This window comes from Uranotaenia lowii, chromosome 2 (genome assembly GCF_029784155.1).
Source record: "Uranotaenia lowii strain MFRU-FL chromosome 2, ASM2978415v1, whole genome shotgun sequence".
Lineage (NCBI taxonomy): Eukaryota > Metazoa > Arthropoda > Insecta > Diptera > Culicidae > Uranotaenia > Uranotaenia lowii.
In genome coordinates, this window is record NC_073692.1 from 64028043 (window position 1) to 64054186 (window position 26144).

Consider the following 26144-nt stretch of genomic DNA (forward strand, 5'->3'; position numbering starts at 1 on the left):
ATAGGGTTGTGAATTTTACCAGTCATTTTGACTGGTCACGGTCCGAGTGTCCATGGCGAAATTTTTCTCGCTTATTAAAAGAGCTCGAAAAATAAAAAATACACAGTTTTGTAAAGATTCAAAATTTATGAAAAGTCGTATTTTTTGCGAATTTTTAGAGGGTAGTGTTTAAAAGATATTCAACAAACAAAGTGTCCCACCAGTCATTTTGACTGGTGCGGTCTTTCTAGTGTTAAATGAGAAGATTAGACGAAGTATAAGTGGAAAAAACTGATCAATGTCATGACTGAAAAAAGTGTGCGCCGGCCGATGGAAGGTACCAATAAGGTTGAATTTTTTTTTTTACAAAAAACTTAATTTTTTTTATGAATTACCATAAGATTACCGTCATTTACTTCATAGAAAGTATTTAGATCAAACGAATGGTTTTTAGACACACGCATTCGAAACTGTCCCATTAGACTGAGTCCATTTGGGGTCATTTTACAACGTTTACATGAGTAAATTTGAACTTTTAGGTTTGTATGGGAAAATTGAATATTTAGTACTGAAAAATCAACATCATTTTTGTTTCTTCTATGGAACCGAGCCTGCTAATGGTTTTTGTGCCAATTTATAAATTCCTTCAAGAAAATTTTTCACTGAACAACTTCGTCGAATATCATAACTTCGTATCTTTTTAGACAAAAAAGTTATTAGCTGTTTAACAGGTGTATGTCTTTTTGGATTGATAAACCATGAATTCAATTGACACCACTGCTTGTGCCCCACGAAGTATGGCATGAATAGGGGTCTTGCAATACTTCGCTATGCACCCAGCAGTGGTGTCAATTGAATTCATGGTTTATCAATCCAAAAAGACATACACCTGTTAAAGAGCTAATAACTTTTTTGTCTAAAAAGATACGAAGTTATGATATTCGACAAAGTTGTTCAGCGGAAAATTTCCTGTAAGAAATTTATAAATTGGCACAAAAACCATTAGCAGGCTCGGTTCTACAGAAGAAACAAAAATGATGTGGATTTTTCAGTACAAAATATTCAATTTTCCCATACAAACCTAAAAGTTCAAATTTACTCATGTAAACGTTAATTAAAAATTCTGCAAAAATCATGGATGAGTTTTGGACCAAAACGAAGCTTTCAAGACCCCAGGGTTTGAGAAATTCAAAAATGACCCCAAATCGACTCAGTCTACTGTCCCATATCTAAAAGAACTAAGCTTTATCCGAACGTTTTGTTGTTTGAGTATCTTCATCTTTTCCATCCGACCGCTTCATCAGTGTAGGACTACCGGAGCCAAATGGAAAATTGGGGTTAATTTTCATAGTCTTATGATGGGAAAGGGAATGGAAAACGAGAAAAAAGGTTGAATTTTGGGTGTAGCTCTTTATTTTTTTTTTTTTGTAGCGGCCCACCACACTCCCCCACACCAAAAGGCTCAATTGAGCCCCCTGGTAATGGACGCTACTGTTCTCAGCATGTCTGGCAGCAATGATAATAAAAGTTAACGCGAGCAAATTTTAATCATGCTGAGAACACAAAAATTTTTGAATGTCGTGCGAGGAAATGTATTATTTAACTTAATTGACTACAATATGAATCTCAATGGAAAATAATTTCCTTTGAAGAGATTCATTATACTATATTTACTATTACACTATTTATTTTTTGCTTATTTTATCAAGTTATGTTCAATAATTTAATATAATAAAGTTACAAACTACAAAATTTTTAAAGAATAATACTATTAGAAAATAACGCTACAAATGAACAAAAAGTAAGCAAAACAAAGACTGGTTGATGATCGACTGTTTTAATGGTTCAATTTTTCTTTCAAAAGCTGTATCACTTTGGTTTTGAACATGGAACGATTGGTTATATTTTTAATTTCAGTTGGTAAGGTGTTGTATTTAGTAGGTCCAATAAACGAAATTCTTTTTTGCCCTAATGATGTTGTTGATCGGCTTCGTTGCAAGAAATCTGACTGGCGAGTGTTATGAGTTCGCAACCCCGTAGTTAAATGGAGGTTTTGAATATTTTCAATTGAGTGTAGATTATCATAGACATATATAACAGTTTGCAAATCACAGAGTTCAGATATTGGAAGAACGTTATGCGTTCTTAAAGAGTATAGCTGAAGGGTAGGGAATAACAAAGGGAGCTTTAAGATGTTTTTCAAGCATCTATTCTGGAGCGTTTGAAGTTTCTGTAAGTGGGACAAAGAGGCTCTTCCCCATATCATAATAAGGTAGTTCAAATGAGAGTGAATAAACGCAAAATAAAATTTAAAGAGAACATGTTGTGGAACAAAATTTCTCAGTTTCCAAAGAACACCGCAAAGAGGAGTAATTTTTTTTCCAGGTGTTCAATGCTTCCTCTGTAAGTTTGTTTTTTTTCCTGTTTTTCAAACCAAAATACCAGCGAAGTTAAACTTACACGGTAGCAAGACTGGTAATCAGGCGCGGTCCTATGGGGGGGGGGGGTGATCGGGGTGATCACCCCCCCCAAGCGGCAAAAATCCGTTACAGAATACCCGCAAAAGCTCGAATTTCTATAAAAAGTTGGAACTTTTCTGCGTAGATGTGCTTTCCAATTTTAAAAATTTTCCACTCCGTGGGGGTGTTTATTCAACAAAAAAGTTAATTTATCACTTAAAAGGTTCAATATTGAAAAAGGTCAAACTCAAGCAGCTGTAACTTAGGATTCCCTGGACTGAATTATACCAAATAACTTTTGTTGATAAGTTACTCAACAAAAGGGTGTTGTTGAGTGGTGATTTGGAATTTGCTATTAATAAAATGTAGGGACAATTTTTTTTTAAGATTGTCACTAATTTCTCTCATATGCTTCAAATATACGAGCAAATCGCAACAAATTTTAGTATTTGCTTCAAATTCAGAGTTTCTGAGTTCTTGATTTTATTTTGAATTTCAAGGAAATGAAAAATTTGGAAAAGTCATATAGGGGGGTGAAAATGGTTATAGCACTGAAATTCTTGAAATATTTGTTCTGGTTTTATCATACATTTATTGCCTCCAATTGCAGAATAAAAAATCAGGTTCTGAATCACAGTAAAGATTCTGTTTCGCGTGAGTTTTTCACCTTCAATTAATCCACCATTCAAATATGAATTATAAACTTAAAATTAATAACCTATATTATGAAATTCAAAACAAAAATTCAAATTTTAAATCTGATTTTATTTAATTCTGTTTGAAATGTATCACATCAAACATTCATATTATGGATGACTGTGGAAAAAATACAAGTACTGCCAAACAGAAATCGAATATAAAATATTCATAGTAAAAGTTTAAATTCTAAAAAATCCTCTCAAGAGATTTCAGCAGCCATAAATCGAAGAAAGAGATTACGTTTTATGACTTTTGCTTTTCCTATGAGTTTTTAGTGCCAAAAAGGATCAAAAAAGTATTTATATCAGCTGTTTCAGGAATTGGTGTTGGAGATAGAGATTCAAACTCATCTCTAGAATCCAAAATCTGCATTCAAAACTATAACACAAGAAAACAAAATTCACATTTTCCGAAGTGCAAAGAATTTGAAAACTAATTTCAACTTATTTAGGAGCTCTAAATGCAAATTTGTATTCTTTTATTAGCTCTTTTTTCCGGTATAAATTTTGAAAATACAAGGCTCATTGGAGAAATTTGTGCACTTTTTAGCAAAAGTGTAAAATATCCAAAAAAATTTAGAAAAAAAGGTATTAACTTAATGATCAATTCTAATAAAGACTGTGAGTTATTTACCATGAGAAAAAAATTATATAATAATAAGTATCTTTCCTCATTTTGTAAAATACGAAGATTATCTAGACGAAATCTGTATTGTTTTTTTCCGAAAATTTGGTACTTTTTGCATTCTTCCCTCTGACCTGCATCGTTGAAAGAATAAAGTATAATGAAACGATTAAACATATTTTTTGTTGTTCAGGTTAGTTACTTCATTAATTATCATTGATCGATTTAACTCTGAACTGCTAAGTTTTAAAATTACTCAACGCCAGAAAATAAGAAGGGGAAAAAACAGACAAAAAATCGAGTTTGAGACGCAAAAAACTTCCAAATTCAGTTTGCCACGGTTATAATTTTTCCTTTGTGAATTAAAACTATTCCCTTATCATTCCACTATTTTTTCGGTTAAAAGGCATTATATCATGCCAAACAGTCATAAGATTTTTTAGTGATTTAAATTTTAAGTTAAAATTTAGCTTAAGGTTAGATATTCTTAATCTGAAAGCTTGGCTATTTCAATTGCAAATGATTGAGACTGTTCAAGTGTTCACTAAAGAAGAGAAATAACATTCAGAATTAACCCTTCATTTCATAATTTTCTTTATAATTCAAAATTATTAAAAAAAAGGTAAATATGTGGTGAACGAAAATTAATCACTTTTCTTTGTAATTTATTTCTTGTAATACAATTAAAATTGAAAATTTTGAATGAAAACTTTAAATTCAAGAGCAAATCAAATAAAAATCGGTTCCAGAATTTAGAAACTGATTTTGATAATGATAATTGATGATGATTTCTACTTAATTTATATTTAAAGTGTTGATTTTATGTATTGTGTTTCCAAATTTGAAAATTATAATACTAAATTTCCAAATCACGATTCAGTAAAATACCCCAATGAAGAATTCAATTCCCGTTAGTTATGTTAGTTAGTTTGTTTATCGGGCTTATCGGTGAAAAGTAAAATACTTTTGATAAATTATAAAATACCAGAGTGCTAATATTTAGAAGCTCAGAAAAAAAAATGAAGATAACTCGAATTTTTTTTCTACGTGTTCATCTCTCAACATCGTGTGTATTATTGACATTGAAAAAATTACATGTTTTATCGTGAATTTTTTTAAAGAGCTCTTAAAGTGACAATTTTAAAATGCCAGATATATGTACCTACAAATTTAAAAAAAAATATATAATCATTTTTTCGCAGTGGTTTTTATAGATTCGGTGGTTGTTTTATAAAGGGATAACAACCCCCCCTCCCCCCCCCCCCCGCAACCCCTCCCTTCTCCTTTCGCTCACTCAAATGATTGTTTTTTTCACCAGATATTAACGTTCCTTTATATTGACTGATTTTTGAAAGTTGGAAAATCACCCCCCCCCCCCAAGAGCCGACTCTAGGACCGCCCCTGCTGGTAATACTAGAATTTGTCAGAAATAGAACTGTTTTTTCCTTAAATTTGTCAATGAAAGGAACCATTTGAATCTATAATAAGTTGTTATCCCTTTTCAACTATTTAACAAATGTTTGGAGTTGGGTGATATGTTTGTTATAAAAATTGTTTTACGATGCATCAGTTAACATAAAATATTTCTTAACCGTAGTCTCTGTTTCACTTTCTGTGCACTCCATTCAGCCGGCTTCATCAGGTCAGTGGTTTGGGTGCGGCTCTTGCAGTAATGGCCCACAAGGAGCGTCAGGCTAAACAAGAGTAAGTTTTCCTACTTGTAGCTGGATGTTGTACCGTAGTACTCGTTAATATCACCTGTTAGAATGGTAGTTTTTTTTTTGTTAAAGTGTACCAAGACAACTTACGATATCGTTGTCATCTTTTTTAGTTCTTGTTCTAGTTCTACAGCTATGACGCATGATGTTCAAAATATTTTTCGTCCGATAGTTATCTTTTAAAAAAAATCGAAGAATGTAGTGTATTTTTCTTCCCGCTTATCCCTCCCCATTGATTGAACACTCACAACACATTTTGTAGAACCAGTAGAAGTTATGTTCCCGAAATTCTTATCCTGGCTCCCTCGATTGAGCGAGGCCTAGATGATGGAGTTCCGTACAAGTTTGTCTCCAGTGATACGCTGGGCAGGTAACGGACAGCAATAAGATATTTGATTTTTGTCTCTATTCCATCACAGAAATACTTTTTGTCCAACAACAACGCACCCAAATTGTTGTAGACTGCACTGTAAATATTTTAGCGGCACTTCTCTAACACATAAATTATGAATGATTTCTATTGCGCGTTACAATAATTTATGTTTTATTTCTGCGCCTAGCAAATCAACGGAAACCGTGGAGACTATCGACAAACAGCTCGAAGAGGACGACTCCGAGGAAGATTTCGTTAGCAAAGAACATTCGGTTATAGTGGAGTTTTTGCAAGCATCCTGGTACGCAATTCTCTCACATACGGATTTCATTTGCTATTTTTTGGTGTTTTTGAATCAGGTGACTTTTAAAAAAATATTTGTTAAAGTATTAAACTTAGGTCTTTTTTAAACCTTCCATTTCTTTTTTCAGATTAAATCGGCTAGTCTATTTTCGCTACCACTTCCTCTGATGGTAACTCTATGGGGGACGCTAACATTCCCTAGGCCTTCGAAAAACTTCTGGGTAACGCTGATAGCTTATACCCAAACGGTGGTCCTACTGAAGTGCATCTGTCAGTTCGAAATGCTACCGTGGAATCAAAATCCGATTCCCCCGAATCAACCCTTCAGTCCGGCACGGCTGATCGGTATTGAGCACAAGAAAGGTTACGCCACCTACGATTTAGCATTGCTTTTAGTGCTGTTCTGTCACCGATTCATTCTTAAATCCCTGGGACTATGGAAGTCCGAGTTTGTCGACGAAACAGAACTTTCCGAGGGTTTGTATCGATTGGACACGGCGGATGAGAATGTGAAGAAACTGCTGAAGGAGTCGGAAGAGATCAACAAAGAGTAAGTGAAAATGTTTTTGTTGGATTGCTTTTTTTTAATGTAACATCCCACTAACAGATTTCAGAGATTTCATTTCCTTACCCGGTTGGGTGCAGCAATCATCCAAAGGGTCAATCTCACAAACTTTGAATCATTCAGGTCCATCGGTATTATGGTTTTGTTTTTGTTTTTTTTAAATGTCCTATCCAGTATTGCATTTTCGGTTACATAACTATCCAACAGGGTGACCCAAAAATAAGAGAATGTTCCAAAATCAATACCTTAGATGTTGAAATCGTTCCTTTACTTGTAAGAAGGCCCATGCAAAATTTCAGCTCATTTGATTTACACTAAGGGGTCTGGCGAAACCGCAAAATTCTGTTTATTGACTCTAAGTTTATGCACATGTACCGATTGCTCTACAACACATTTCTTTTCAATATTAGGTATTGGAAAAATTGAACGGTGATACTTGTTTCCGCTATCGCTTTACCGGTATTACTATCTCTACCTCTCTTGTACCCTTGTGTGTTTAGATTAAGAAAACCAAATTTGTAGAGCAATCCGTGCCTGTTGATAAAAGTTTAAGGAGTACCAATCGAAACGCCAGCGGATAATCGTACAAACTTATATTTATTGCGGAAAGCAAAAGTAAACAACGCAATGTGCGCCACTAAATCTCCAAGCCGAGTGGTGAGAATTTAGTTCTCTCCGATGTCGCAAGATGTCTTCTTTGGATGCAGTACAGGTTCCATAACTAGCGTACCGCATCACTCCCCCTTCCTAGAAAGATCCTTGACCTGAAACCGAACGTGACGTCCGCTTCTAGTTATTCGATCAGCCAGGCGCTCCAAATCACGCATACAGTATGCCGGTTTGACACGGTCGACTGATACCGTAGAGGGTTTGCTCTTGATGTTGATGGTGATTGTCTTGTCGTTTCGTGAGACAACTTCGTAGGGTCCTGTGAAGGGAGGTTCCAGAGCTGCTTTTACTCGGTCGGTCCTTAAGTACACGTGTGAGCAGCTGTCCAAGTCTTTAGGAACAAACACGTGTCGCTTTGTATCGTTATTAGAAACAGGACGTGGAATAAGAGAATTCATTTTTTCTCTAAGATTATCAACAAACGAATCGGATCTGCCTGAGATCGTACGTTTTTCCATCATCGCACCAGGTATACGAAGAGTAGTACCGTACAGCATTTCCGAAGCAGATGATTCTCCGCGAATCGCTGTTCTCAATCCAAGAAGAACAAGTGGTAATGCATCTGTCCAAGCTGCTTTGTATGATTTGAGACCTGTTTTCAGAGGTCTGTGCCAGCATTCGATTAAGCCATTGGCTTGGGGATGGTACGGCGTTGTATGTATTCGTTCTAATCCTAATAGAAGGGACAATTCTTTCATGAGCTGTGATTCGAATTGTCTTCCTTGATCCGAAGTCAATATCTCAGGAGTTCCAAATCTGGCCACCCAGGTTTCTACAAATACTCTAGCTACGGTTTCGGCTGTTATATCGGGCATAGCTACAGCTTCTGGCCATCTACTGAAGCGATCGATCATGGTAAGGATGTAGCGCATTCCGTTCGATATTGGCAAAGGACCTACGATGTCTATGTGGACGTGCTCGAACCTTTCGTCGGGAAGTTGTATTTTGGCTGGTTTCGATTTGGTATATCTAGTAACCTTGTTCTTTTGACACTCTTCGCAAGCGCGTACCCATTTCGAGATATCTTTGTTAACTCCAGGCCAAACGTAATTTTTTAAAATCTGCACTTGTGTTGCCTTGATTCCAGAATGGGCTACTCCGTGAATTAGATCGAAAATAATTTTTTGGTAGGATTGAGGAACACAAACTCTTGACTTACCGCCTTGAAATTGGCAAAGAAGCTCTATCCCTGATCGAGGATTTCGTAATTTTCGAATATCAAGATTAGACTTCTGCCAAGCTTGTAATTGTTGGTCCTGTTCTTGCTGTATCGCGAAGTCGCAATAATCGATGTTCGGTGGTATACAAACTGCTTCGATTCTAGAAAAGACGTCTGCAGGAATATTGTCAGCCCCGGCAACATGTAGGATTTCAGTAGTGTATTCGCTGACGTAGTTAAGAAGCCTCTGCTGACGCGGTGTTGGCTTGTTCGGATCCTGTTTAAAAGCAAACGTAAGTGGCTTATGGTCGGTGAAAATTATCAGATTGCGCCCTTCTATCTCATCCTTGAAATGCTTCACACCAAGGTATATTGCCAGTAATTCCCTATCGTAAGTCGAATATCGTTTTTCTCGTTCGCTGAATTTGACAGAAAAATATCCAAGCGGTTTCCATGTATCATGAGAAAGTTGTTGCAAAACTGCGCCTGCTGCCAAATCGGATGCATCTACCATTAATGAAAGCTGGGCTTCCGAGTCGTAATAATCTAAGGCAGTAGCTTCTATCAGGGAATTTTTACACTCGCGGAATGCTTTTTCAGCTTCTTCCGTCCATGCAATCGGTGTCTTGTCATTCTTCTTGTTTGACGGTATCAGCTTTCGCAAGGGTAATTGAGTTTCGGCTGCATGCGGGAGAAAGCGACGGTAGTAATTAGTTAAAGCGAGAAAACGTCTCAGCTCTTGCACGGTGTTCGGTCTAGGGAAGTCTGCGACAGCAGAAACTTTTTCTGGAACGGTTTTGCAGCCCTCTTTCGTAATAAGCTGTCCCACAAATCGCACCTCTTGCTTGCCAAGTTGACATTTGTTAGCATTAATTTGAAGTCCATTTTCCCTCAACTTTTGAAAGACTTGCCTCAGATGATCTTTGTGCTCTTCCATGGATGAAGACGCGATGAGTAAGTCATCCAGATATCCAACTACAAATGGCAAATCGAAGAAAATGTTGTTGATGAATCGTTGAAAGGTTTGACCTGAATTCTTAAGCCCAGGTGGCATCACGAGAAACTCATAAAGACCTAGCGGCGTGATTATTGCTGTTTTCTCGACATCGTTTTCGTGCATCGGGATCTGGTAATATGCTCGCTCCAAGTCGATAACAGAGAATATGTTTTTACTGCGAAGAGTTTGACAAATGTCATAAATATGTGGCAGAGGGTACCGATCGCTTAACGTAGAGTCATTTAGATTTTTATAATCACCTACTAATCTAAATTTCACAATACCATTCTGCAAGGTCTTTTGTGCTAGATGTACTGGACTAGAATACGGGCTTTTTGATGGTCGAATGTATCCTAGTTCCATGAAGAGCTTTAGTTCTTTACGCAGCGCCTCCAGCTTATGCAAAGGAAGTCTCCGAAATTTGGCATGACATGGAGGGCCTTTAACATGAATGGTGTGTTTGACGCTGTGTCGGACTTCTTGATTAGGCAGACGTGGTCTTGTGACGTCGGAAAACTCGCTTAATAAACCGCCAAAATTATCGCTACAGTTAAAGGTTTTCAGGCCGAACACTCCGTCTAGAATTAAATTAACTTGTCCGTGTGCTTTTAAATTTGTTTTTTTATCGACTAAGCACTCACCTCGTAAATCCACCATCAGGTCGTAGAACTTTAAAAAATCTGCGCCTAGAATAGGTGACGTGACGTCAGCTATGGTAAATCGCCAGGGAAAATCTCTACGCAACCCGAAAGTTGGCTTGTAGATTTCGGTGCCGTACGTTGAGATGCGGGAGCCGTTGGCAGCGTACAAATTCAGGCCTGTAGATGGTTTTGCCTTTTGACTTAGCGAGCACGGCAGAACGGACAGATCTGCGCCAGTGTCGACCAGAAATCTGTAGTTTGTTGCTGGATCGTGGATGATAAGGCGGGATTGATTAAAACTGCTGCATTCGCCCACCGTCGGTTGCAGCTGTACTAGTTTTTTGATTGAAACTGACAGGGCTGGCGACAGCTTCTAGCATTTGGACCGAACCTTCGATGATAAAAACAATAGCGATGATCACCGGAGTTACTTCGGGAGTTTCGCTGGTTGCTGAAATTTCTGGTACGAGATCTGCTGCGGTCGTGACGTAAAGCCGAAATTTCCATTGATAATGCCGAAATTTGTTCACGTAGCTCTGACAACTCAGATTGGCTGCTCCTACTTTCGTCGATAGCTGCAGAAGATGTATAACGAGTTTTCGCGATGTCTGCAAGCTTATCCGCCTGTTCAGCTAGTTGTGACAGCTGCAGAGTTTCCTCGGAAATTTTGAGCACAGCTTGTGTTGTTTCCGGAAGCTGTTGTAGCCATAGGGACTTCAGAATTTTTTCGTCCGTAATGAAGTTTCTGGCTAGATCTCGCATTTCCCGTAGTAGCTGAGATGGCTTGCGGTCGCCTAATTCACATCCTCTTAGGAGCTGCTGTATTCGGTTTTGCTCGCTGACGCTGTACTCCTTAAGGATCCTTTCCTTGACGGTGGTGTATTTATCAACTGCCGGCGGATCCCGGATTATATCCGAGCAGCACGCAAGTATCTCCGAATCAATTGCTGATAGAACATGGAAATACCGGGTGTCTTCCTGGATGATGCCAGCTAAAGTGAACTGAGCTTCCACTTGGGCGAACCAAAGAGCTGGATCGCGTTTCCAGAAAGGGCCGATTTTGATTCCAACTCGATTAATCGCGCTGACTGGCGGCGCTTGTGAAGTAGATGCTTGTGCTGCCTGGAGCTCTGCTTGCAGCCGGATGATTTCGTCCTTCAGGCGCTGATTATCCGTCATCGTTGAGCTTTGGGCGCCTCGGCAGTGGATTTTATGTGTAGAATTCAGGTTATGTTGCCCACTGTGTGGTGTATCGATTCCTCCGTTGAATTCCTATCGTCGGGGTCACCAATAAGGAGTACCAATCGAAACGCCAGCGGATAATCGTACAAACTTATATTTATTGCGGAAAGCAAAAGTAAACAACGCAATGTGCGCCACTAAATCTCCAAGCCGAGTGGTGAGAATTTAGTTCTCTCCGATGTCGCAAGATGTCTTCTTTGGATGCAGTACAGGTTCCATAACTAGCGTACCGCAAGTTAAATAAAAAAAAATAGATTTTGCAGATTCACTAGAACAAATGGTGTCGAGTTTCCAAACAAACTTGAGAACCGTAGAACGACCCCTTAGACATAATCAAATGAGTTGATATTTGGCATGGGTCTACGGGCAGGTCAAGGAATGATTTTAGCTTCCATGGTTTGATTCCGGATCATACCCTTATTTTTGGACCACCCTACTTTCCAATTAAGACCAGCCAGCAGCTTTGGTGTTAGTTGTTGAATACCTCTGAATATCGTTGATACCTAGCGAGTGGAATTCAAAATAAACATGAGTATTTTCTTCAACAAAAATCTTGCGATACAGTCGTTACATTTTAACACTTTTAAAGTTCGATTACACAAGGCAACAAAATTCACAATTCCTAGATGCAAAGAGTATAGAGGTTTATTTTGACTAACTTTGGGGCACGGATTCCAAATATTCATCTAGCTTTTCTGATCTCTCTTCAATTACCTCAAAGTTGGAAAAAACTCACTAATTTGACCGGAATCTAGTGTTCAAAACTGCCTCGAAAAATGAGATGAGAAATTCAGAAAGTCTCATAAAATTTGTTCAAGTTCGCACATCATTACAATCATTAAAAAACTATCAATCATAAAAAAAGGAAATTAAAATTTAATTTTGAATCCAGAACTTTTTGTTGCAACTTTAGAAATATAAAAAGGTGCTAATATTAGGTACAATTTTCCAGTAATAGTGTTAGATTCAAGAGTTTAAAACTAGACAATCATCTTTACACACGGCACGTTTTTTGTAGCTTAATTAAAAGTTTGACATCGCTTATTTCAATTACTCGTCATAGTTTATTTTCTCTGCTTACTCTCGTTTTGAAATTGAAGGGCTAACTTGAGAAATTTATTTGGCAATATTTTAGAATATTTATAGGTCTTATCAGGTCAATTATAAAACTTTTTATATGTGCTTCATCCAACGTTTCGAATTATATTAATTCTTTATCAAGGAACTAAAATTAAATACAGGAGCATAAAACATATTTTCTCATAATTAATATTAACATTAATTACTCACTCGAACATTCGTGTTATTGTCCAAAGCAGATGCACTCCTACAGCGTTCATCAATCGTCGGGATTCTGGCTATGAATTTTGAATTTCAAATCTCATTTCATGTCGGAAGTGAGGAGGAAAGCTTGCGTGTGACTTACGTGCCCAATATTCTGGTATCGGCCAGGGCGTCGGCGCCTACTCCGTCGTTTTGGAACACGTCCGTGGCAAAACTTCTATCACTCGACTCACTGTTTGTTATTATTGTTTGAGTTTTCGTAGCGTTTTCTTTACCGCCAGAACCCGGCGTCCATGAGTGCTTGCGAGTGTTTGCGAGAGAGTGAAACACTCCGCCGTACGAGATTGCTCTCCCGTCTGTGTCGCTCTCGTACGGCGGAGTGTTTCACTCTCTCGCAAACACTCGCAAGCACTCATGGACGCCAGGTTCTGGCGGTAAAGAAAACGCTACGAAAACTCAAACAATAATAACAAACAGTGAGTCGAGTGATAGAAGTTTTGCCACGGACGTGTTCCAAAACGACGGAGTAGGCGCTGACGCCCTGGCCGATACCAGAATATTGGGCACGTAAGTCACACGCAAGCTTTCCTCCTCACTTCCGACATGAAATGAGATTTGAAATTCAAAATTCATAGCCAGAATCCCGACGATTGATGAACGCTGTAGGAGTGCATTTGCTTTGGACAATAACACGAATGTCCGAGTGAGTAATTAATGTCAATATTAATTATGAGAAAATATGTTTTATGCTCCTGTATTTAATTTTAGTTCCTTGATAAAGAATTAATATAATTCGAAACGTTGGATGAAGCACATATAAAAAGTTTTATGATTGACCTGATAAGACCGAAAAGCCAATACATAACCTCAAAATTATTCCCGGTCGAACAACAAATAGAATATTTATAAGATAGTCAAATCGAAGGTTTCAAATCAATGATCAACTTTTCGAAGACCGCGAGTAGTTGAATTGAAACTTCTGAGAAAAATGAGGCGTCCTTTAAGTTTATTTATCACATTCTGGTGAAATATGAGAATTTAATGATATTTTGGAATATTTTTTTCTAAACAAAAATTAATTTTTTTTTTCGAAGCATAAGTCAAAAAAATCGCAGTCTTCAACATAGTTGCAAATGGAATATTAATCTTTAGTTCCGAAAGCTCATACAGTTTCTCCAATGATGTTACAAATAGTTACATTTTTCTATAGGTTTTTAAATAACTTGAGATTTCTTTTCAAGCATATTTTTCTTTGAAACTAGAATAGCTAGGTAATATCTTAATCCGCTAACGAATGGAGGACAAGTAGGTAGATTCGAAATCAGTTTTTGTTTTTTATAGAGGGTTGTAGGTTTATTAAATAGTTATCAATGATTGAGTTTACTCAAAACATACTAGGGTAATTCTGCCCAAAATGACCTTGTGGGGTAAAACCAGCGACTATATTTTGACAGATTTCGAATATTGGCGAAATATTATGAAAAGTCTTCTTAAACAAATGAGTTCAGGAAATCGTTATGTTATAATTTAAATAAAAATAATTGCCAGATACTCAATGAAATCTGAATAACGATCAAATTAAATTTTATGGTGGCTATTCATCACTAAATGAGCAAAAGAAATAAGCTTCTACGCTAAGGTGATTGCTGAAAACATCCTCACCCTTGTTTATTTTTTTTGGTTGTTCAAAGAATATATTTAAACTATCAATAGATGAAAAACTGCTCTAAATTGTTGTTTTATGAAAAAGTCAAAATTCATTGAACTTTGAATATCCGATCAAAAAGCTCCCATCGAATTTTGGACAAATCGCCCTCCTCTCAAGGTGCCGTTCGGTAAGATGTTAACAAAAGCACGTGTTTTACTCTAGATTTCGGATTACAGTTTTCCATGAATACATGCCGATTATCAACATGATACATCGATCTTCTTCTTTGCTTAGTACTAATTAATCAATAGGACATATAATAATTACAACTTTTGATCGGGTTTGAGTAAAAAACGTGCACACAGTTCAACATAATGACAAAAATTTCAAAATTATTCATTTTCATGTTTTCATGTGTAGGAAAAAATGGAAAAAAAATATTTTTTTTCACTTTTTTTTTCGAATTTAATGAGATATAATTTATTTTCACTGTGAAAATTATGTTGTTTTCGAGTCGTTTTGATCCAATGTTTTGAAGCATCGCTTTCCTACGCTACGGCGTTTTACATCCAATGATTTTAAAGGTTGCTTTGAGAAGCGTTTGTAGCAGATAGAAATACGAAGAACATTTTGCAATGCATTCGGGTGAACAGCTTATGTATTTCGCCTGATCGGTCATTTTTCCAAGCAGATGCATATTCCCCTGAATGACCCTAATTTTTAAATTTCAAAACTCAATATCACCAAAGCTAGATTTGACAGAATCATACAAATAATTCGAATTCATGACGGCAAAATCAATTTTTGAAACAATGGCTTTACAGATTTGAAAACATGTACATATCATGTTTTTATTGTAATCTGCATTTTATAGCTTAGCTTATAGTAACTAAAAATTTTGTGAACAACGTTGAGTCTCTTATATTTTCAAAACCCTATTCGTCCACTTTTCAACTTGGTTTTTACATAAATCCTTAAAGTTAGTTTGGCTTAGCAAACTCAGCTTAACATGTGCTTGCAGAAATTTATAATATTTCTTTTCCATTATACAGAGGTTGTTTTCAATTTCGAGCAAAATTTACAAAACGTTTTATCTAGCTCAATCATTAATCGGAACAGTTATTTTTAATCATTTCAACCCAAGAAACTGACTCAAAATAAAAATATATGTTGAACAATTTTCGGTAACTTTTTTTTATTGAAATCACATTTTTCTACATAACAAATCTAACCTTCCCAGATTCAATAATGAAAACTTTGAGTATTTTTTTTATGGAAATATTTTTTTGTGCATCTTAACAAATAACCACATGTTTACGACTATGCCAAATTATTGAATATTTCTGGTCAAGTGGTTCGTGGACTGTACTTTTACAGGCAAAAACAGTATGTATAAAAAATTATCGCTTTTCGATACTGTTTTCAGTGTCTAAAAGTAAAGTTTTAGCACTGAATTACATAAAAACAATATTAATAACCATTCAGGAATTTAATTCTTTTTTTTTCCAATTGGTGACTTTTTCAATAAAAAAAAAAGTTTTTAATTTTTTTTTTAAACTTGGTTAAAAAGTTCTGCGGAAAATGATAGGGTCAACTGAGGTTATTATGAACAAAAATCGTTCTGTTTTGTTCTTATATCTGTTCATAATTTCCCAAATGAATATGAGATAATAATGAATACTGTAAAGATTCCTGTTTCGTGAAAATTCTTAATGTTGGCAATATTTTTAGTGAAATCTAAACACTGCGCTAGATACGATTGGTGGTCCTCCAAACATTACTCTTAATTGGCGAATTTTTGTACTCACAAAGGAACAAGGAAGCTTGTCTTACAACCTCATATTAACAGATTTTAGAACTTGGTAAATTTATGCCTTTTCGGTTTATTTTGATGCCTTTTCGGTGATTTTGACGGTGGGATTTGGTATTGGTATTTTGTAACATTAAAGATAAGTTTAGATAATCTAACAATGCCTAAAACAAGTGTTCATAACTTCAATCAATTTTAAATCAACCAGATATAATTTTACACTGTTTGTGTATAAATTTCATTGACCGGTTGATTTTTGCATTACGCAATGTAAAATTAAATCAAAACAGTTTATCTCTATTCAATTTTGGAAAAAAGACTAATATTAAATCGAAAGGAGTTTAAAATTACATCTTTTTGTAATCACACTCAAGAAAAAATAAATGACTCGTGTTTAAGATTCCGTGTACTTTTCGACAATTTTTGCTATGTATAGAAATCGCATTTCTAGGTTCATGCTTGAAATATTGTATCTTGCGTAACTTTCGATCCCATCGATTAAACTTTTCAAAAACCTCGACGACATGCAAAATTTCAATAAAAAATGTAGCGTAGTTTAAGAGATCTTGCAGTATGAATGAGTAAAGTCCAAAAAGCCCGATTTTCGTAGAATTACTACTCCAGAAAGCTCAAATTTTGTGATATACATAATAGTGTGACAGTTGATCTATTTAAAACAAAAAAATTGAAAAAAAAATTTCATCATAATAAAAAGTTATGGAAGTTCAAAGTCGAAGTGACAGTGCCCGTGCTTTCAATTTCTATACAATTATGAACGGTATCTGTATCTACACTGTAAAAAATATCTTAAAACTACATGCTACATATACCACAATCAGACGTTTGTATAGACGATGTATTTTTTTTTTTAATTTTTATTGGTTACGATGTGTATTTAAGCTATATTTATTACAATAAATGAATTTGAAGCGAAACTATCCAAATTTACATGAGTGTTTTTTTTTGCCATTTTCTTAAGGCCCTATTACATCAAACGAGTCAGGTAACTCGACTCGACTCGTCACTGTCGAATCGAGCGAAATGTCTTATTACGGTAGTCGAGTGAAACTGATCGAGTTAATTTGAGTGTTCGAATGGCGGCTGTCAAATTAAAAAAATTTCAAACCGTCTTTGAAATGCTTCCTCATGCCTAAGGCTGCCAGAATTTTTTCCACTCCCATCCGGGCCTAGCAATTCCGGGCATTTTTTCAAAAAAAACCGAGCAAAATCCGGGCATGAATTTCAATTCTTCAAATCCAAAAACCGGGCAATAACCGGGCAAAATTTTGGTGTTATTATATATAAAAGCAAAGAAAAAATACAAAAAAAAAATGAAATTAATATTTTATTAATGTAATTACAGACTTCCAAAATCTTTTTGGAACACTTAAATATTTAAAGGTTTATAAAAATAAATCAGCGAAATTATTTGAAACAACCGTTGAAAATGTCCATACCGTTAATCTATTTTGCTGAACCTTACTCAAAAACTTTGAGTTTTTTTGGTTTCTTTGTGAAAATTGTGAAAATATCCGGACTTTTTCACGATATTCGGGCAACCGGGCCGGACCGGACTTTCTCGAAATTTTGCATCAAATATCCGGGCAAACCCGGATAAAACCGGGCAATCTGGCAAGCTTACTCATGCCAGATATCAGGCTTTCCCCTGATTTTCCTGTCGTTTCTGAAAAACTTCGTCAATGTTTGCTGTTTTTATCATGAAAAATACCCTACACGACAGGGGGTTGGTTTAAGTTCCTGTAAATAAAACCGAATCAAAACAAACTTGGCTCGGTGAATCTTGACAGCTGAGTCACGAATTTTCAAGCAGTCGACTCAGTCGAGCTACTCGATTCGACTACTGTAATACCAAAATGGCTCACTCGAGTTAAATTACTCTTGACTCGTCTTTTGTAATAGGGCCCTTTCTCTCTAAAATTACTCGACGCAATCAATCCGCATCATTTTTGCTTGTTAAAAAATTACGAAGTCAAAATATAAAATAAAATACTGTCTAATTTTATTACATACCTATACTGCCGCTGCCGGCAAGTCTGTCCCATATGCAAAAACAACGAAACGAGAAAAACGGCTTTAAAGATTTTTATAAACTTTCGTGGATTTCTCGGTTTTCTATTCCTTTCTTCACAGATATTAAGATAATTGTTGTAGAATTTCGTCCAATGTTTTTTTTTGCTTTGGAATTTGTTGATGCAGAGGAGAAAATAATGATGGGACATATTTTGCATGCATATTAAATGTACCCGCAAAGCTGCCTATATTTGGCTTTTCTTTTGTCTTTTGATCTTTTGATTCTCTCTATCTTCGCTATAATATTCACTTTACTGGTTGTATACTGATGAAAATAAGTTTGTAATGATGTTTATGACATATTTAGATAAAGATAACGTATAAAGTTTATCGTAAGAATTGAGTATGTCTAAAATAAAATGAATAACAACGTTCCATGGTTGTTTAATCTGTACCTATCTTTTGGATAGTTTTTCGGTCGATTATCTTTTAAGAATGATTATAAATACCTATAAATTATATTAATGTTGAATCAGAAACAGCAAAGCATCTTGCCTGCAAATATTTAATGAGAAAAATCAATTCAATATGACTACACATTCGGCTAAAGTAGCTTGTAAAAATTATGGAAACTGTTATTTTTGACTTTACTGTACTGTTTTATGTAGTCTAACTTTCGTAATTTCAATGAATGCTTATTTTGTCGCACACATTGTATGAATATTTGTAAAAGTAACGTAAATTAGAGGAGCGATTTTAAGGCATTCTGTAAAAATAGACATATGGGACAGCATTGCGGGTATATTTCATATGGGACAGAGATGACTTGGTATTTTTTTTTTTCATATTTATATGTTGAGAACAAAGGCATGAAAGTTTTTAGTCTAAATTGTAGAACTAACTGTATTTGAACGATTTTTGAGATAAATTGAAAACAGACGAAAATGCATGTAAGACAGTCTTGCGAATAGCGGCAGTATAGTTTTGAAGCATATTTGAAGACTGTGTTTTTTTTTTAAATTTAACAAAACATATTAAAACACTGATTTTATCGCTGGTCTGACGCAGCATAGAATATACTTTGGAGTTCAAAGTAGTTTTATACGATAGCCGTTATAAACTTTGTAGACCGTAGTGAACCAAAATCACTAATAAGCCAAAAATGTCACATAGGTAATTTAAAAAATCATAACATAAGTTTGGTTAATTATGTGTTTTTTTTTCAAAGAAAATTTTTTTTTTGAATATTTTTGGATTGATTAAATGCAAACTGGATAGGCATTTGTCTCATTACTCATCTTTATCCCACTAACGAAATTCCTTCTCCCATCTGCACCGGCCCAGAGGACATTCCACCCATTCCCGCATCAAGATCTCGCCGGTCTACCCTTTTGCACTTTCTGTCAAGACATGTCTCGATACTGAGGGCCCGATCTTCTCAATTCCAACAACTGAACCTGGACATACCCTCAAGATTAGATTTTTTCTCCACCTACCGATACCAAAATGCCCAAATACGGCACATCCCAGGGTAGTTTTATCAAAAGACTTCAACGCATCGGAAGCGATGAACCTCATTTTCAATTGATTAACCAAAAAATTATTTCTTTCACCTTCAATCCATCTATCTTCTAGGCAAGATGCAGTCGTTATTCGGCGGGACGATGGAACCGAGCTAAATATGGTTAAGGTAGAGGAAGGGGCGGATCAAACGCCACTGCAAGACGATACCGAGAACGGAAGTGCCTTAGTTTGTGTGACGCATCATTCGGAGGATCCGGGCGATTATTTCCCGCAGATCGTCAAACATTCGTTCCAGAAGTATGCCTCCTCGGTGAAGGCATTCTTCGATCAGCTGCTGGATCGACAATCGCGCAAGACGGCCGATGTGTATGGGTATTTGTTCCTGTGCGATTTCATCAACTTCTTCGTGATTCTTTTCGGATTTTCCGCATTCGGGGTAGGTGAAAGTTTTATTTGGTTTTTGAATAAGTTTTGCGAAGCGATAGGAAATAAGATAATCTCATGGTTTACAATTCATTTTATTTTGCTACTCAAAAAGACTTCTCTAAAAGATTGCTAAAACACTAACTTTTTTTTACGAATATACCATTTCATTGAAAATCTGGAAAATTGGAAATAGAAAAAAAAGCAAAAAACTCTTTGTTTTTTAAGTTATTCCATACTGATTGAAGGCAGATTTCTTTCCCTGCTCATGAATGTTCGTTTGTTTCACTTTAAAAAATACAATAAGTGCACATTTCATGACGACTTTCATTTAAAAAAAAACTAAAAATAAAACCTTTGACATATCATTTCCAAGTACCTCACGAACAAAAACGAAAATAAATGTAACTTCACATACGTTTATACGAAGAATTCTCACTTTTTAAACCGCAAAACTTTTGAAAAAATTGGTATATAGTCAATTTTTGGTTTCAACATTATTCAAATATTTTTTTTTCTCTTCTAGACGCAAGAAGGAGACGGAGGCGTCCTGTCATACTTCGAGGAAAATAAAGTGCCAATGACTTTTCTACTTATGCTAATAATCCAGTTCTTCCTGATAGTGGTCGATCGGGCACTGTACCTGCGAAAGTACATGATCGGAAAGATTTTGTTCCAATTCTTCCTGATCATCGGGTTGCATATCTGGATGTTCTTCGTGCTGCCCTGGACCACGGAGAGGAGCTTCAACGCCACGAATCCACCGATTTATTACTATTTGATCAAATGTTTCTATCTTCTGTTTTCGGCTTATCAGATTCGTTGCGGCTATCCGGCACGGATTTTGGGGAATTTTGTCACCAAAGGATTTACCATGATCAATTTCACCGGTTTCAAGATATTCATGTCCATTCCATTCTTGTTTGAATTGCGTACTTTGATGGATTGGATATGGACCGATACATCTATGACGCTGTTCGATTGGCTCAAAATGGAAGACATATTTACGAACGTTTATCAGCTGAAATGTATGCGGCAGCTAGAGGAAGATCTTCCGGCCCCTCGTGGACAGAAGAAAGGTGCTCTTGTTAAATATTTAATGGGTGGAGGACTGATGTTAGGCGTGATTTTGCTTATTTGGTTTCCCCTGGCCCTATTTGCATTTAGTAACGCTGTTGGAGAACCGAATCTACCCTACGACGTATCGGTTTCGCTTCGAATAGGACCTTACGAGCCGGTTTACGTAATGTCTGCCCAAGATAGCAACATTCACGGACTGAACGCTGAACAGTGGGCCAAATTTATGGTTCCCTACGCCAAGGATAAGAGTGCTCTAACTTTGTTGTCCAACTACGAACAAGTCGATGTAGCGGCTGTAAAACTTGGGGCTAACTCTACATCCATCTGGAACATTTCACCGCCCGATAGGGCCCGACTATTGAACGACCTTAACACAACGTCAACGCTAACGTGTCGTTTCCGTTACACCATTAGTCGAAAGTCACATTCCAAAGAAAATCCTGGTACGGTGTCCGAGGAAAAAGCCTACGAACTTGGACCGAACGATCCAGCCCGCCCGGTTTTGGTACAAATGCTGTCCAGTGACACCAACATATCGGTCTCGTTGCCGTACATGATGCCAAAATTTTTAAAAGTTAAAAACAGTGGCAACGTTAAACCGATCCATCAGTTGATACCAACTGCTGATAGTAAGTTTTAAAGCTAAGCTCTAAAATATGATTAACTAATATAACTTTATTTTTTACAGCCGATGAGAGCGAACGAAACTACCGGAACCTTACATTACGGTTGTTCCAAACACACTCAAACAACACGATTCCCCTGTTCTGGTGGGAGGTCAAGGAAAACTGCAGTGATCCCACGTATGCCACATTCGCCAACATGCCATATGCCGACTGTTTATCCCACCTGGTGATGTACATGTTCAATGATAAAATTTTTCCCAGTACCATCAGCTCGATTGCCGCTGGCGGGTTAGTTCCGAAATTTCAAACCCAGAAATTCATACAAGAACTAAAACCCTATTTCAAATTTCAGAATCATCGGAATCTACTCCTCTTTCATCCTCTTGCTGTGGCGAATGCTAAGGTCCAGCATCTTTTCCGGAGCGAGTTCCAAGATCATGTTCGAGGATCTTCCGTACGTCGATCGGGTGCTACAGTTATGTCTGGACATCTATCTGGTGCGGGAGTCGCTCGAGTTCACCCTGGAGGAGGACCTGTTCGCGAAGCTGATATTCCTGTACCGGTCGCCGGAAACCATGATCAAGTGGACCCGGCCCAAGAACGAGGAAGGGGACGACGAAACGGACACAATGAGCTCAAGCTCCAAGTCGCGCAAAAAGAACGATTAGTTTTCACGACGTTTTGCTGCTTGCTAGTTATTACGCTATTAATGATACTGGTGATATTACTTTATAAGGCGAAATAATTATTTATTACAAACGATCTGTGTAAATGAATACATGGTTCATTAGGATGAAAATTTGTTAAAGTTTGGCCTCTGCTTAGCGATTTGGACAAAGATATTTTCCCTCGATATTGTAAAATTTCATATCGCTTAATTTATCTTTTCTTTTCCCTCATAAATCTCACTTCTAGGATACGGCTTATGCAAATTGATTTGTCACACATTACGGAAATTTGAATATCAATCATAATTCGAAATGCATTTTAACTCTAGTCGAAGAAACAAAAACAATTGGATATGAAGAAAGTCGGAAAAGTTTGTATAATTTGTTCGAATCATACTTAGGATAAAAAAAATTTGAAGAAATATTTTGTGAAAAAGATTGTTAACTTGTGAACGAGCAAGTTCAATCAGTTGAAAATTTATTTTTGGAATCAATAAAACGTTTGAATAATATGATTGGAGTTTAACATTTGATATTCCGAAATTCTATAATTTTTATCCCTCATATCCCTGTTTTTATTAACGTTGCCAATTTTTGTTTATATTTTATACGGGATTTTCTTCCTTTAGGATGAATCATCCCATATTTTAATGTTGCAGTTGGCGGTCAGTCGTAGAAAAGCTTATCCGGTACAACAGTGTTCACCATAGCATTTTCGTGGAGTGAAACAACTAATAATTTTTTAAAAGGTTACATTACAAAGGTTAAATTCGTCTGTGAGGTCTGGGCTTGTGATATAGCTCAGTTGGCAAGTCTGTTGTCTCCTGAGCTGATGTCCGCGAGTTCGAGTCCAAGAGTAAACATCGAACACAGTTGTACCGGATGAGTTTTTCAATAACGATCCGCCAACTGCAACGTTGATAAAGTCGCGAATGCCATAAAAATGGTAAAGCGACTAAAATCGAAACAAAAAAAAAAAAAAAAAATCTGTGAGGTCTTTAAAATATATTTTTTTCATAAGCGATCGCTAATTTCGCACTCAATTGTATGTGATACTCTGAGCTAACCACTCGAAATATTAGGCAACACGGCTGTGTTACCACTAACCTGATTTGAGTACTTACGATTTATCGTGTGATGAAGTAAACATTCGTACAAGGGGCTGAAAGAGAAGAAAATTTTCTAACTGATATTTTAAAACAACACTGACGTTGTGGTACCAAAATGCAATTGAAATTCAAGGGGAACTGATGTTCTGGTTCTTAAAAGCTGGACCGTACTGGTTATATGTGATTTAGCAGTTGCTTCAGTCCCTTGCATTTGTGCCATGTTTACAATCATCAGCTGTCATTAGCAATCATCAATGGGCTATGGAATTGCATGTAACAAGTGGGAATAAATACAAACAAAGCGTAACATTCTAATTTAAAACTTGGTTTATTTGATACTGCCCAAACCAATTCGGAATACTTATAAAATAAAAGATAAAAGAATTTCAAATTAGATTGAAAACTAAGAAAAAGTCGATACAAACTTTCCTCCGTGCACCAAAGGCTGAATTTGACAAGTCATTTGTTCGTTTGGAATGATACTGACAGCTCATCGCTATTCACGGTATAAATATATAAGGTAAGCTACTAACTCGAGTAAACAACTCGTTTGAATGTAAACAAGTGACGTCATTACTATCTGCCTATAGCGTGCCAGGCAAAAAGTTTTGCGCGCGTAAGATAATGCTGCATACACCGAGGATCACTAGATTGATAGTAATGACGACATTATCGGGAAGATATCACCTTATTATATTGTACACCGTGATCGCTATTCCAATTTTCACAGTTGGCGTCACTCTTCTTATACACGGAAAATAATAAAAAGGTAAAATTTACCGAGACAGCAAAGGTGAATGCTCGCAAAAGCCAAAAAGGTAACTTCTACCTATTCGAGGTGAAACTCACCTCACAGCGAGGTAAAATATACCTGAAACGAAGAATGAAAAAAGGTACAATTCACCGAGAAAAAATGTGAATCCAAAAAAGGTAAATTTCACCTCGTAGCGAGGTGAAGTTCACCTGAATTGAGCTGAATGAAAAAGTATAATTCACCTAGAAAGAAAGGTAAATCCAAATAAGGTAAAACTTACCTCGTAGCGAGGTGAAGTTGACCTGGATTGAGCTCAACAAAACGGTACAAATCATCTCGAAAAAAAGTAACTATTTGACGAATCCGTTTATTGAGGTTAAGCTGTTTTGCCGTTGAGGAACAAGTTCTGCTTCGTGCACAATATGTAAAAATCGGAACAAAATGGTAAGTGTTTTCTTAGATTTCATTTAGTTGTGCTGGTTCTCTTCATAATACTTTGCTTTTGTTTCAGATCGGCCCACAGAGCTTCGTGTTGTTTTCCCGTCAGCCTTCAGATATTATTCCGGACAAGCCGGACCTGACAAGCTTGGCGAACAAAGGACTTGCCTCAACAATTTTTAAAGAACACGGTGATATATTTCAAAAATAAATATTAGGTAACTCCCTATTTATTTCAAATAAATACCAATTTTTTCATGAATTGTGTTTTTTTTAAATTAATTATTATTGAAGAAACCAATCAAACAAACAAGCATTTACCTTTTAAATCAGTGAATGGGAAAACGGTATTATTTACTATTTTGCTTGGTGAATGAGAAAATGGTAAAATCTACCTTTTTGCTAGGTGAATTGAAAAAAGGTAAAATTTACCTTTTTGCTAGGTGAATGAAAAAAAGGTAAAATTTACCTCGAAAGAGGGGTGGAAAAAATTCACCTCGCAAAAAGGTAAATTTTACCTTTTTTTTATTTTCCGTGTAGGCACGCTAGCAAAAATTAAAGGCAGCCGCACAATAGCCCGTCGGACGTCGCGTCGCGTGAGCGTCGCGTTGACATTTCATTTTGGGGATACCGTTTTCCGTTTGAGCCACCACAATGGTGCGTCGCGTCAGTGACCAAAGGACTGAAGCAACTGTCAAATCACATACAAACTGACCGTAATTTATGAAGATGTAAACCAACCGATGCATTTTTTGGATAATCGTTTTAATATTACATCTTTTCTATGTGCACCATGCATGTAAGTCCATAACCAGGAGTGTAATATCACTAATCATAGTAATATCGTATCGAGTAGTCATTGTTCATCCAAATTGACATTTGATTTGGTATACAAATTAAAAAGTCGATGGAAAATTGCGAGGCTCAGGACGATTTGTTTCTCTGGTGAGTATTATCAATCTTCTCAGAAAAAATAAGCAAAACCATCGAACAAGGTTTCATTTTATTTTAACTTTCTAGGACAATTTCGCTCAAGGACACCGGCGTGAATGAAAATATAGTCAGGTTTGAAACCATCCGGGTGAAATGGTGAGTATTTTTTGCCGATCTGTTTATCCTCAATGTGCTCATTTCCAATACATTCTTTCAGGAAGTAATGTTATGGATGGAAAACACACTCTGGCTGTTTCTTCCTAAGGATATGGAACCTCAAACTGGTTCAAATCTTACTGCTACGGTGCCTTGGCGATATTGCTCCGTTGTCGATGAAAAATTCCCAGCAATGAAAGAAAGTTCATACAGCTATCATTTCATCGCAAAT

The 26144-nt window shown here is 36.4% G+C and overlaps 2 protein-coding genes across 4 annotated transcripts in view; both read left to right on the forward strand.

Annotated features, from left to right (window-relative positions):
- The window catches only part of LOC129749644 (piezo-type mechanosensitive ion channel component-like), a 104101-nt gene extending 97999 nt beyond the window's left edge, over positions 1-6102 (forward strand). For all 3 annotated transcript variants that reach the window (XM_055744671.1, XM_055744678.1, XM_055744672.1), the window contains 2 exons: positions 5391-5465; positions 6040-6102. The gene's annotated coding sequence lies outside the window, so the exon portion shown is untranslated. The remainder of the gene's footprint in view (positions 1-5390; positions 5466-6039) is intronic.
- The window catches only part of LOC129741479 (piezo-type mechanosensitive ion channel component-like), a 35162-nt gene extending 12128 nt beyond the window's left edge, over positions 1-23034 (forward strand). Inside the window, exons 3-12 of the mRNA XM_055733219.1 lie at positions 5391-5465; positions 5742-5849; positions 6040-6211; positions 6284-6705; positions 6763-6851; positions 19546-19732; positions 19837-20161; positions 20675-21857; positions 21917-22142; positions 22207-23034. Of these exons, the coding sequence (XP_055589194.1) occupies positions 5391-5465; positions 5742-5849; positions 6040-6211; positions 6284-6705; positions 6763-6851; positions 19546-19732; positions 19837-20161; positions 20675-21857; positions 21917-22142; positions 22207-22522 (3103 nt within the window). The 3' untranslated portion in view covers positions 22523-23034. The remainder of the gene's footprint in view (positions 1-5390; positions 5466-5741; positions 5850-6039; positions 6212-6283; positions 6706-6762; positions 6852-19545; positions 19733-19836; positions 20162-20674; positions 21858-21916; positions 22143-22206) is intronic.
- The last annotated feature ends 3110 nt before the right edge of the window (positions 23035-26144 follow it).